Genomic DNA, 13,380 nt, shown 5'->3' with positions numbered 1-13,380 from the left:
GGCTAGTTATTGTGATAATTCATGGGAAGACTTCTGGTTCCATATATACTTATTGTTATTTTTATCAATTGTTAATGGTATCAGACCATTGTTAACCAACCCTTTTTTGTTTGTTTCTTAAAGATCCAATTAACTTACTTCAAAAAACACCAAGTTCACAAGCAGAAAATTCTTCATGGAATTTGAACGGTTACATACAACAAAGCACTTACAGTAAGGGAATGAATGTATTTGGCTACGCCTATATTACACAGCTGTATTGGTGCAAGTTGCCATAGTGCAATGCATCTATAGGAGGCATCCTATTTCACATTTCTTCTATTTTTGTATGTGTGCAGAAGCATTCTGGGAATACATAAATACAGTTGCTGTACTAGCACTTGATATATACGTCAACAGTGCACCAACTGAGACTGACATGCCGGTAGATGATGTGGTGGTGATTTGCAACTGCTCAGAGCAAGTGTAAGCCAAGTGGTAGCACGACTGACTATGCACTGTTGGGACCTACTGTGTTTGTGGATGCATGGTATGTTACAGGGAAGCAATGGTGTCCAAACAGTGGTTGGCACATCTATTTTGCTAGTCCAGAGAAGGCCTTACATAAGGAAAGGAGACAATCACTTGCCATTACAGATGACAGTTATAAGAGCAATAGTGTGAATTAATAAGTTCTCTTATCAGACATATTACAGAAACGATGCTGTCAAAGCTCATCGCAGACCAGAACTCTTCATTCACCACTTATCTTGTAACTCTCCTACCAGAATCTAGATTTTCCATCTTTTTATGAACACAGAATGTCAGATTTTGAATGTGTTGCTTGTATCAACATATCTTAACACTCAACCTCTACATTTGGAAATATATTAATTATACAAACTTCAGAAGCTTATTGACTCTGTATTAAGATACCAGTACCACTCAAAATCTTAAATTTTCTAATCTCATTTTCAAGTATCTTATTTTTGTTCAACCATAACCCCCAGTATTTTATCTAGCACCCAATTTTTTTTTCCAGGTTACATTTCTCAGAGAGAGACTAATATTTAAGTCCCAACAAACAGGTTTAAGAATGCTACAGTCTATATGCTTTCTTGTTCCGTGAACAGGACTATAGGCTCTATTTCTCTGACTTTGCAGACAGATCTGAACTTCAGTGGGAAATTATAAGACAATCAGTCTCTTGGTTATGAAAGCCTCCCAATTTCATGCTCTCATATTCCTCTATAGTACACCCATTCCTTTGCTCCACTTCTACAATATTTGTGTCTTTGAATAGTCATTTACATCTGTGCAAAGTGGGTATAACAGTCTATCCCTCTTAACTGGTGTCATTTTACATTCCCACTTTGTACAGGCATGAAAGACAGTAGAGAACCAGACTGTAGGAAATCAGACTGAAGGTAGGACCTCACACAACAGCATGAGGACAGCAATTTCACCAACTTAATAAAATTGCTCAAGTAAATTATTACTACTAAAAGATTATTGCCTACTGAATGGCTGAACTAAACTTATCTTTTCATGACGACATTCACTTTGTCTCAAAGGAGCTTTGTTTTAACTTGCCCCCCCCCCAAAAGATAAGTTGAGAGTCACATTAAGTATTGATAATGACAAACAAATTTAACGTACCATTTTCTTTCAAAAATCTAAGTGCATCTGAATATCCTTGTTCACAGATCTCTCCTAGTACCTGCAAACACAGGGTACAGCACGTCAGCCATTAGAAGGAAGATTCAAAGTGAAAAACACCAGTTTACAGAGCGAATGGCTGCTTTATTCACTTACCCTAGTCATATGAGGAAGACAATTCCCATGACCTTAAGATTGTCACGTACCAAAGCATCAAACTAACATATTAAGCTTGTCAAAACTTCTTTTCTTACTATCTCCTTAAGTAGCTTTTTTTTTTAACACAGATAAAGAGATCACCCCCCTCAACTCTCTCCCCTTGCCACTTCTGAAAACTAAAGAGAGCCAACTGTGCAATTCTCCCAGGGAGGCTGAATTTCATGATTAATCCCAAACTTGGATCTCCCCAATAACCAGTGTTACCAGCTGAACCATCAGGACACCCAGTATTGCACATTTTCAAAGTCCTAGACAAACAAAAACACACAGAATGTTTAAAGCTCATGTAAGCAGAAAAGTTTAAGAACAAAGTATAGATAAACTCATTGCCTACAAGAGGGTTCGCTTGCAACTAGCCAGAAAGAAAACAAATTGATTTTAAAGCATCCAAAGTTATCAGGTATTTGATTATTAAAACACCATTATCTTTTTCCTTTAGTACTGTACCTCCCATCCCCAGACACCTTCAGCAGTCCCCATTCAGAAAGAGTACAAGTTCTGTGGTGGTCAATAACCACTTTTGAGCTGTTCTGGCTGCATCATGCACGTATCAGATTTTTGAAGACCTTCAGCTTTAATTGTACCAGTTTCAAAGCCTGGGCTGGTTGGCGGCTGGACATGAACAGGCTATAACCTTGCACACTCTACTTTAGATGTGTACACTACTGCTTATACAGAGTAATTTGCAATGCTAGAAATGTAAACATAGGAACCCAAGAGAAAAATATTTTATTTTAGTCTTGAAAAGCAAAACAAACATAACAAGAATTAAGTATTCATGGAAGTGATGAAACAAAAGAAGCAACACCAGATGTCATCAGAAAAGCTTATTTGGCTAGATGTTAAACTAAGATCTTTGCTGCCCAAATTGCTTCTGCAACAATTTTGGCCTTTAAATGCAAAACATTCTATTATGAACCATGTAAGAGGACATGTATTACCTTGGGTTCTGGTGGAAAGAGTGCTTGTGTTAGACGGTTAAGGTTCCCTAAGCTGAACTGAATGCTGGTATTAGTAACATTCATTTCATGGAAGTTTGCAGAGTTTCCCTTTGGGCAGATATCACACTCCCCAGAGAAAGGAGAAATTGTGATGGTATTCTTAGATTCATACTGCGGTAAGTTGTCACTGATTCCACCATCAACATAACGCTGTAAAAAATAATAAAAAAGGGAGAGTTTAATGCCAAACAATTTCTATAAAACCAAGCTCCCTGTATTAATTAAATAGCACCTAAGATTTTAAAATAGAAATTAAAATAAGTAGTTCGTCTCTGCATATATACAGAGGCCAATTTGTTTGATTTTGTATAAAAATATGTTTCCTTATTGCAGTTTTAAAGCCAACATATTTCCTAATTCTCTGAAAAACTAGAACACTCAATAAATGTGCTTGAAGTTCTGTAATAGAAAAGAAATTGCTTCACTCTTTGGGTCATAATTCTGCTCTGCATAGAACAGGCAAGGTTAGAGCTGCCTCCGCTTCACCAGAATGGGACACAATCCCAGAATTACCCACGGCATTCTCCCACAAAAGAAAAACACAACATGAAATCAACTCTTTAAAAGACGTTCTAAGTATTGGAAGCTAAAGTTGAGTTCCTTAGCAATAAAGTAACTGCTTTAATAAAAGACGGTTACTCACCGTTGTAACTGTTGTTCTTCGAGATGTGTTGCTCCTATCCATTCCATGTAGGTGTGCGCGCCGCGCGTGCACGGCTCTTCGGAACATTTTTAGCCTAGCAACACCGGCGGGCCGGCTGGGCGCCCCCTGGAGTGGCGCCGCTATAGCGCTAGTTATATACCCCAGCCGGCCCGTCCGCTCCTCAGTTCCTTCTTGCCGGCTACTCCGACAATGGGGAAGGAGGACGGGTCTGGAATGGATAGGAGCAACACATCTCGAAGAACAACAGTTACAACGGTGAGTAACCGTCTTTTCTTCTTCGAGTGATTGCTCCTATGCATTCCATGTAGGTGACTCCCAAGCCTTACCTAGGCGGTGGGGTCGGAGTGAGACGTGGCAGAGTGCAAGACTGCGGAGCCGAAGGCTGCATCGTCTCTGGATTGCTGCACCAACGCGTAGTGGGAGGCGAAGGTGTGGACAGAAGACCAGGTGGTCGCTCTACAGATGTCCTGAATGGGGACATGGGCCAGGAAGGCGGCAGAGGAGGCGTGCGCTCTCATAGAGTGAGCGGTAAGACGGTTAGCTGGCACCCCAGCCAGCTCGTAGCAAGTTCTGATGCATGCGGTGACCCATGAGGAAATCCTCTGAGAGGAGACCGGCTTGCCTTTCATACGTTCTGCAACTGCTATGAACAGTTGTGGCGAATGCCGGAATGATTTTGTTCGATGTATGTAGAAAGCAAGCGCCCTGCGGACATCCAGGGTGTGTAGCTGTTGATCCCGACTCGAGACATGAGGCTTCGGGAAAAAAACGGGAAGGAAAATGTCCTGATTTACATGGAAGGCTGACACCACCTTAGGTAGGAAGGCCGGGTGAGGCCGAAGCTGGACCTTGTCCGCATGAAAGATGGTGTACGGAGGACCGGCCGTCAGGGCCTGGAGCTCGGAAACTCGCCTCGCCGAGGTTATGGCGACGAGAAAGGCTGTTTTCCACGACAGGTGGAGTAGTGAACACGTAGCCAAGGGCTCAAAGGGGGTTCCCACGAGCCTGCCCAAGACCAGATTCAGGTCCCAGGGCGGAGTCGGAGGCCGCACTGGCGGGAACAAACGCTCAAGACCCTTGAGGAAGCGGGAAACCGTAGGATCGGAGAAGATGGATCGGTGACCAACGGGTGGCCTGAAGGCAGATATCGCCGCCAGGTGCACCTTCAATGATGAGACCACAAGACTCTGCTCTTTAAGTGACCAGAGGTAGTCCAGGATCGTTGGGATAGGTACGACGAATGGATTCAGATCTCTCTGGTCGCACCATATGGCGAATCGCTTCCATTTAGAGAGGTAGGTCAAGCGAGTGGAGGGCTTTCTGCTCTCCAGCAGGACCCGCTGGACCGCCGCCGAACAGGCCCGCTCAGCGTGGGTCAACCACTCAGGCACCAGGCTGTCAGATGGAGGGACTGCAGGTCCGGGTGGCGGAGCCTTCCGAAGTCCTGCGTTATCAGGTCCGGCCATAAGGGCAGAGGGATGGGATCTCGTACCGATAGCTCGAGCAGCAGAGTGTACCAGTGCTGTCTCGGCCAGGCCGGAGCGACGAGTATGAGGCGGGCTCTGTCCCTCCGAAGCTTGAGAAGCACCCGATGTACGAGCGGGAACGGAGGGAAGGCATACAGCAGGTGACCCGTCCAGGGGTAGAGGAATGCGTCCGACAGGGAGCCCGGGGCGCGACCCTGGAACGAGCAGAACTCGTGGCACTTCCTGTTCTCTCTGGAGGCGAACAGGTCTATCCGGGGAAACCCCCACCTCCGGAAAATCGTGTGTACCACATCTGGGCGGAGGGACCACTCGTGGGACAGGAACGACCTGCTGAGATGGTCGGCCAGCGTGTTCTGCACCCCTGGAAGATAGGACGCCACCAGGTGAATGGAGTGGGCTATGCAGAAGTCCCACAGTAGCATCGCCTCCGTGCACAGCGGGGAAGATCGGGCTCCACCCTGCTTGTTGACATAAAACATCGCCGTTGTGTTGTCCGTCAACACCGCGATACAACGCCCTTGGAGACTGGGGCAAAAGGCTTGACAGGCGAGGCGAATCGCCCGGAGCTCTCTGACACTGATATGGAGGGAGAGCTCTCGGGGCGACCAGAGGCCTTGGGTGTGCAGGTCGGCTAGGTGCGCCCCCCACCCCAGCTCTGACGCATCCGTGGTCAGAGTGGCGGATGGTTGAGGAGGGCGGAAAGAGACTCCGGCACACACGACTGCTGGGTCCAGCCACCAAGTGAGCGAAGCGATGGCTGGCTTCGTGGGCGTGACCACCATATCGATGGAGTCGCGGTGGGGCCGGTACACTGACGCGAGCCAAATTTGAAACGGGCGAAGGTGCAACCTCGCGTACTGAGTGACGAACGTACACGAAGCCATGTGGCCTAGAAGGCGGAGGCAGGAACGCACTGTTGTCCGTGAGAAAGCTTGTAGGTCTCGAACTAGAGAGACCAGAGACTGATGCCGAGCTTGGGGCAGGCAGGCCCTGGCCACATTGGAATCCAGGACCGCACCGATGAACTCCACTCTTTGCGAAGGGGTCAACATCGACTTCTCGGCATTTATCATAAGCCCTAGACGCTGAAACAGGGCTAGGACTGTGGCCATGTGGGACGCCACCAGTTGGCGGGATGGTCCTCGGACCAGCCAGTCGTCGAGATAGGGGTAAACATGTATCCGACGACGGCAGATGGCCGCGGCCACCACTGCCATGCACTTGGTGAATACCCTCGGCGCTGTAGAGAGGCCGAAGGGCAGCACTGTGAATTGGTAGTGCGTATTGTTGACAACGAAACGCAGGTAGCGCCGATGAGGAGGGTAAATGGCGACATGAAAATACGCGTCCTTCATATCGAGGGCGGCAAACCAGTCTCCCGGATCCAGGGAGGGAATGATAGTCCCCAGGGTTACCATGCGAAACTTGAGCTTGACAAGGTATTTGTTGAGCTCTCGGAGGTCGAGTATGGGTCGTAGGCCTCCCTTCGCCTTGGGGATTAAGAAATATCGGGAATAAAATCCCCTGCCTCGCAGATCGCTCGGCACCTCCTCTATAGCACCCAAGCTCAGCAGAGACTCGACCTCTTGTAGGAGGACTTGCTCGTGAGAGGGGTCCCTGAAGAGGGACGGGGTGGGTGGGTGGGAGGGTGGGGGCGAAACAAACTGAAGATGGTAACCAGACTCTACCGTGCGTAGCACCCAGTTGTCCGATGTAATTTGGGACCACGCCGGGAGGAAGTGGGAAAGACGATTGAAAAATAACGGGGAAGGATCCAGAGGAGAGACTGATGGGCCGTCCTCGGGCGTCCCATCAAAACGCCTGCTTCGGCCCTTGGGGGGCCTTGGAAGGCGCCTGGGACTGGGTACGCCGATTGCCCGATGGTCTACGGCGGTTCAGTCTGCCCCTGCGTGTATTATCAGGCCGTGACCTGGACTGATTGAACGGGCGAAAGGGCTGCTGCCTGAAGGGCCTCCTCTGTGTCGCAGGCGTATGCATGCCCAGTGTACGGATGGCAATGCGCCCATCCTTAAGGGTCTGTATCCTGGAGTCCGTTTTCTCCGAGAATAAGCCCTTGGCATCGAAGGGCAAGTCCTGCAAAGTATACTGAACCTCTGGCGGCAAGGTGGACGATTGCAGCCAGGAGATCCGTCTCATTGTCACTCCCGATGCCAAGGTCCTGGCTCCGGAGTCTGCAGAGTCCAGTGAGCCCTGAATAGAGGACCTGGTAGCTTTCTTGCCCTCCTCCAGCAAAGCTGATTACTCCTGCCTGGAGGATGATGGAACCAACTCCGTAAATTTAGAGAGGGCCACGAAATTATCGTAGGCATAGCGGGCCAGGAGAACCAACTGATTGGCTATGCGTAATTGGAGGCCGCCAGCCGAATACACCTTCCGGCCCAACTGGTCCATCCTGCGCGCGTCTTTGGACTTAGGTGCAGGCGCAGCTTGCCCATTTCGTTCCCGGTCATTCACCGACTGTACCACTAGGGAGTCCGGGGCCGGGTGGGTGTACAGGTACTCGTACCCAGTCGGGGGTACCGAGTACTTCCGCTCCACTCCGCGGGCAGTGGGAGGGATGGACGCAGGGGACTGCCAGAGCGTGGTGGCATTTCTCTGGATCGTCCGAACAAAAGGCAGGGCCACTCGCATGGGGGCCTCTGTTCCGACCACATTAGTGATCGGGTCCTCGTCCTCGATGACCTCCGCTACCGGGAGTTTAACAGCTTGTGCCACCCGATGAAGGAGGTCCTGATGGACACGTAAGTCAATCGGCGGGGGATCGGATGACGAGGATCCCGCCACCGCCTCGTCGGCCGAGGAAGAAGAGGACTGGGCCTGACCAATAGGAATAGGCTGAGGCTCGTCCATGGGGTGCGAGGCCGCCGTCTCCACGGGATGTTCCGTCTGCACCGGCGGCGGTGGAACCTCAACCGGAGGCGATGGAGGGGGCCTGCTGACGGTGGCTTCCGGCACCCCATGTTCAGAAGGCCCCTGTCGCGGGAGGAAGGGGGCGCCCTGAGCCTCGTGACCAGCCCAGGGGGTCCAGAAACCCCATTGCTGAGGACCCAGGTCTTGTCCTTGTGGGTCCGCGCGGTAATCTGCACCGCTGCCGTCGTGTGAAGCGTCCGACGGTTGGCGGGAAGGCCACGGGGGGGCAGAGGCGCTCAGAGACTGCGCCGTCGATGCCACCAGTCTGTCCGTGGACGGTGCCGGGTACCGGTGCCGAATGTCTCGGTGCTGGGAGCGTGAGCGGGACCTTCGACCGCGAGAGTAGCGGGAGGTCGACCGCGATCTCGACCGTCGTCGACGGGAGCGGCTTCGAGAACAGCGTCGGGAGCGGTGCCGGGATCCGGACCTTCCTCGGTGCCGACGGTCCGGAGAGCGGGACCGAGACCTGGAATGCCTCCGGGAGTACGACCGGTACCGCGATGAGGAGCGGTACCGGGACTGCGACCGGCGCCGAGAAGGAGAGCGGTACCGGGATGGAGACCGGTGCCGTGACCTTGAACGGCGGGAAGGTGCCCGTCTCCGGGAGCGGGACCGGGAGCGGGACCTGGATCGCCTTCTATCCCGTTCGTCAGGGGTGGCAGGTCGTACCATGGCCGGTTTGCCCACTGACGGAACAGCCCGCACCGGCGGTGCCGGGGGCCGGAGGCTCGGTGCCTCTGTTAGCTCTATGAGCTCCCTCGCCGTCGAGAACGTCTCGGGCGTGGACGGGAGAGGCAGCTCGACCGCGGTTTGCACCGGGGAGCGCAGGGGTACCGGACTCGACGGCCCAGCCGGTGCCGGAGTCGACGGTACCGCGCACGGTCCGTGCGCTGTCTGAGTCGGTGCCGAAGGCGCCGCTACTGGCTGCTGCACCAGTGTTCTCGATGTAGCAGCCTCCACAGTCTTGGGCTTCGGCTTCCGTTTCCCAGATGGTGAATGGGAACGGTGCCGGGGCTTCGGTGCCGGCTGCTTCTTAAGAGTCTCGGTACCGGACCGGCCGGGGACCGCTGGAGCGCTCCGCACCGAGGACGACGGCGGAGCCGGAGGAGTCGGCACCGCAGGGGTAAGCGCCGACTCCATGAGGAGCTGCCGTAATCTAATGTCCCGCTCCTTTTTCGTTCGCGGCTTGAACGACCTGCAAATGAGGCACTTGTCTGGTCGATGGCCCTCGCCGAGACAACGAAGACAGGCTTCGTGAGGGTCCCCAACGGGCATGTGCCGCTGGCAAGCCGCACAGGGCTTGAATCCCGGTGTCTTGGGCATACGCCCGCACCGGACGGGAAAAGAGGGGCTAAGCCCCCCTAATTCCCCCTAATCTATCTAATAACTACTCAACTAACTAATTTTAACAACTAACTATATACAATAAACACAAAACTAGAACCAAGGTGAGCTAGGTAAGTGGAGGACGACAAGCACTCCACAGTTCCAACTGGCCGTCACGGGCGGGAAGAAGGAACTGAGGAGCGGACGGGCCGGCTGGGGTATATAACTAGCACTATAGCGGCGCCACTCCAGGGAGTGCCCAGCCGGCCCGCCGGTGTTACTAGGCTAAAAATGTTCCGAAGAGCCGTGCACGCGCGACGCGCACACCTACATGGAATGCATAGGAGCAATCACTCGAAGAAGAACTATAAATGATGTTAGACTTTCAGAAGAAACTATTTCAGATTATTATAAAAAAAGCTCCACAAGCAACTAGAAAGGAAAAAATTGCAAGTAAACCTTAACACTCTTGAAACCTTTAAAAAATGATACTATCTTAAGATCTAGTCATTTTAAAAATGTGAGTTTAGAAGTAGTTTCAGGTTCTACACCTCATCCCACCCAGTCCAACAGCCAATTTTGGCATTTTGACCAATCACTGTCTTGCACCTCTAACTTAGCCCCGTTCCACATATCTAATGTTTTCTAATCTTAGAGTTTAATATTACTGACAAAGGATGAAACACATTCAAGCTAACACTGCTGTAAAAACCTTAACTTCATATTTCCTGGCGTACATTTTTAGAAAACATAACTAATGTTGCAGATTAGTGAATAGTTTTGTAATATTAAACAAAAATTCAGAATTTTTTTTAAAGAGATGCTGTTTATTGGTTTGGAATGTCAGGTGTATGTGATGCTGCTAAATTCTTCTGAGCCAGACTACAAAGTCTATGGACTTTACAGATCTGGCAACCTGCTGTGTTTAAGCCCCACAAGAATTAAGTTTAAAAGCTCTACCAAGACCACCCAACTCCAAGGTTAAAATATTCAAGGCAAATGGCTACAAATTTCACCACCAAGCCTTCTCAAAAGACTTCTATGCATGAACTCCTAAAATATATAATTTTGGAATTTCTACAATATCCCATATTTGATAGGATGTTACCAGAAAAATCCAGCTTTTCAAGATGTGAAAAGTCTCTCCACATCTATCCAGAATTCTCACATCTGAAAGAGGTCTTGCTTGATTATCAATCACCTTCCCACAAGAGACCACCTTCATAAAGTTTCAAGCAGAGAGGAATTTCAGTAAGGTGGTTGTGTTGTGTGTTAAATGAGGCTTATAATAGCAACAGTCTTACAGCCTCAGGCCCCCCACTGGGAAACACTTAGGTATGTGCATAAGTGGTTGCAGAATTGATGCCTTAATTATAAAATCTCTGACTCTATAAATTAGCAAGCTAAGTCTCCTCTTCATGGCAGAAAGAGAGCTCCTATTTCTCTTCTCCATGTATGGAATGGGAAAGTCAATTTCCAAAACATTTGGAGTCCTCAAGAAAGTTTCCACCTTGACACAGACACATTTAATTTTTCACTTCCATTTCCCTGCAAACAAGAATTCAAGAGCCTGTTATAGAATCTTTATTGGGCAGGATAGGTCAAAAGAAGGCAGTCACCTTTTTATACAAGGAGGATATTCAGAGAATCAACACTTGTATGTTTTTGCAGTTTGAACTAAGCCCTTTTAGATAACGTTATTGTCCAACCAAGGAGAACTGAATAGCCAGATTAGCCTGGATCCACCTAAACCTTGGATCCAGTCCAATGTCCTATTTCATAACACTTTACTCCAGCTTAAAGAGGTAAGGATATAGAAAAGCTTTAGAAACATGCATAAGGCAGCTTTTGAAAATACTTTTGAGTCAACTTGAACATTGTTGCTCTCTGATGTTACTTAAATATGAAGGGGAGGTGATGTTTTAATGGTTATCTTTCAGCAAGTCCCAAGGAACAATGTTTGTAAGGCAACATATTTCAAGGCCATTCTTAGAAATGAGAGATATCCCAATAAAGACTGTTGCAATGTTGCAATGAACCATTATTTGGAATGCCTTCAGTTTTCTTTAAACACTTTACTCTCTTCCTTCTTCCCTGTTTTTACTAAAAAAGGCTGATGAAAGCAAAACAACTAAGTTGATGCAACATTATGGTTTAACACAAAAAAAGTTAAGGTAGTAAGATTAACTTCAAAGATTAAGCAAAATGAAATTCCAAGGATCAATCTACACTTGGACTTAAAACTTAGAAAGCTAAATTGTGGCAACTTTTAAAGTTGTCATAATGGTGATCAGTAACACATACCTGAACAATTTCTTCTTTAGAGTTAAAATGCACAATGCACATGCATCTCTGACTTGTTTGTGTTAAATCATAATGTTGCAATAACTTGATTGGCTTTTAACTTTTCTCTTTTTTACTAAAAATGAGGGGTGTGGAGGGACAGCAGAGAGTAGGTGTTGCATGTGTGTTGCAAGAAAACCTGAGCCATTCCAAGCAATGGCTCCTTGCAATGATTTGGTGTAGACAGTCATTAATGGGAGATTTCAAAATTCTAAGGATGACTTTGAAATATGTTGCTTTAAGAAAGAGGCCTTTTAACCATTACTCCTAATTACTAAGTTATATCCTGTTTAAAAATGCAACTTTAAATTTGCACTAAATAGCTTATTTGCATTTATGTTACTGCATATTAAGTGGATCTGTTGTGAAACATATAGAAGTGCAATGTGGTCTGTTACTAGGATACTTATTTCCTGACAAGCGTTTAAGAGACCAGCCCTGCACCCTTACTCATATGGATGGTCTCGCTGGCTGTGCCTACACTACACATTTTTCTTAAGCTTTCCTACAGTTGCTAAGTGCTCATTTAAATAAACCAGCCTTTTAGCAAGCGCATAACCTAACTCTGCTTAGATGGAAATTTAAGGGGAAAAAACTGCTGTAAACAAGGCCATTATCTTCCCTTTTGTATCTTCTTACATATGTAATGTTACTTTATTAAAAATGAGTACTTTACTCAGAGTTCATGGTACTGAAGCTATACTTTTTATAGCTTTAACTTTTGCATAGAGTAACCAAAAATATGTTCATATATTATCTTTCAGAATTTCCTACATGGTTATCAAGCTAAATTTAGCACTTTAGCAGGAAACAATGCAGACTTACCACACCTCTGAATGATGGTGGAATTAGGCCACAATAAATAGGGACAAACGAGCTACAAATTAAAGCCTATGGAGAAATGAGATTACATAGGTAAATTAAACAGCAATTTCTCTAATACTGAAAACTATTGTATAATGATGATACACTCATGTCTCGAATAATGTTAAAGTTTATGATATTAAAGGAACAGAAATCTATTTAAAATAAAGTTGACAAACTCACTTTTTGAATTAGTTTAAATATACATGGCTGCCCCTTCCCACTCTCCAGAGTACCTATGCCAATTTGTAGTTTTGCAATCAATAATTTTCCTTTTTTAAAAACGGTTTCTCTCCTATTGTTCTGTGAAAATCCCACACCACCAGAGGAAATGACTGATTATACAGAGGAAGTGTCAAATGCATAAAGTAAACTAAAAAAAGAAAATAATTGAAAATAATTCTTCTCTCTCTCTAATTTAACAATAGGAGGTGAAGTTTCCAGACAGAAGTGTTTTGTTTTTTTTACAGTGTTCCTCTAAGTAAAATGAATGTAGGTCTCTTAATAAATATTGAAGTACAAGGGTTTTATCTAAAGGTGTCTTTACAAACCAGAAGCCAAAAAAATTAACCATTCCATCTCCACAGAGATACTCTGAGTATAATAGGTATAGTATTAGATACAAATCCAAAAGACTACAGTCATTGCATGCTTGCTCTTTCATTATGGATGAGATAAAGAGCTCAAAACAGTCAACAGCAGTATATTAGGCTTTGGCTACACTTGCACTTCAAAGCGCTGCCGCGGCAGCGCTTTGAAGCGCTAAGTGTAGTCAAAGCACCAGCGCTGGGAGAGAGCTCTCCCAGCGCTGTCCGTACTCCACCTCCCTGTGGGGAATAACGTACAGCGCTGGGAGCCGCGCTCCCAGGGCTGGGACTTTGACCACACTGGCGCTTTGCAGCGCCGC

General features: G+C 47.4%; 1 protein-coding gene across 4 annotated transcripts in view; it reads right to left on the bottom strand.

The window, feature by feature from the left end:
- Positions 1-13,380, bottom strand: part of LOC123360610 (patatin-like phospholipase domain-containing protein 2) — a 57,688-nt gene that overhangs the window by 17,837 nt on the left and 26,471 nt on the right. For all 4 annotated transcript variants that reach the window (XM_045001254.1, XM_045001253.1, XM_045001255.1 and 1 more), the window contains 3 exons: positions 12,435-12,500; positions 2,799-3,008; positions 1,639-1,699 (listed from right to left, as the gene is read on the bottom strand). In XM_045001254.1, coding sequence (XP_044857189.1) covers positions 1,639-1,699; positions 2,799-3,008; positions 12,435-12,500 — 337 coding nt within the window. The remainder of the gene's footprint in view (positions 1-1,638; positions 1,700-2,798; positions 3,009-12,434; positions 12,501-13,380) is intronic.

The sequence above is a fragment of the Mauremys mutica genome, chromosome 1 (genome assembly GCF_020497125.1).
Source record: "Mauremys mutica isolate MM-2020 ecotype Southern chromosome 1, ASM2049712v1, whole genome shotgun sequence".
Classification (NCBI taxonomy): Eukaryota; Metazoa; Chordata; order Testudines; family Geoemydidae; genus Mauremys; species Mauremys mutica.
This window is presented reverse-complemented; position numbering and strand designations above follow the sequence as displayed.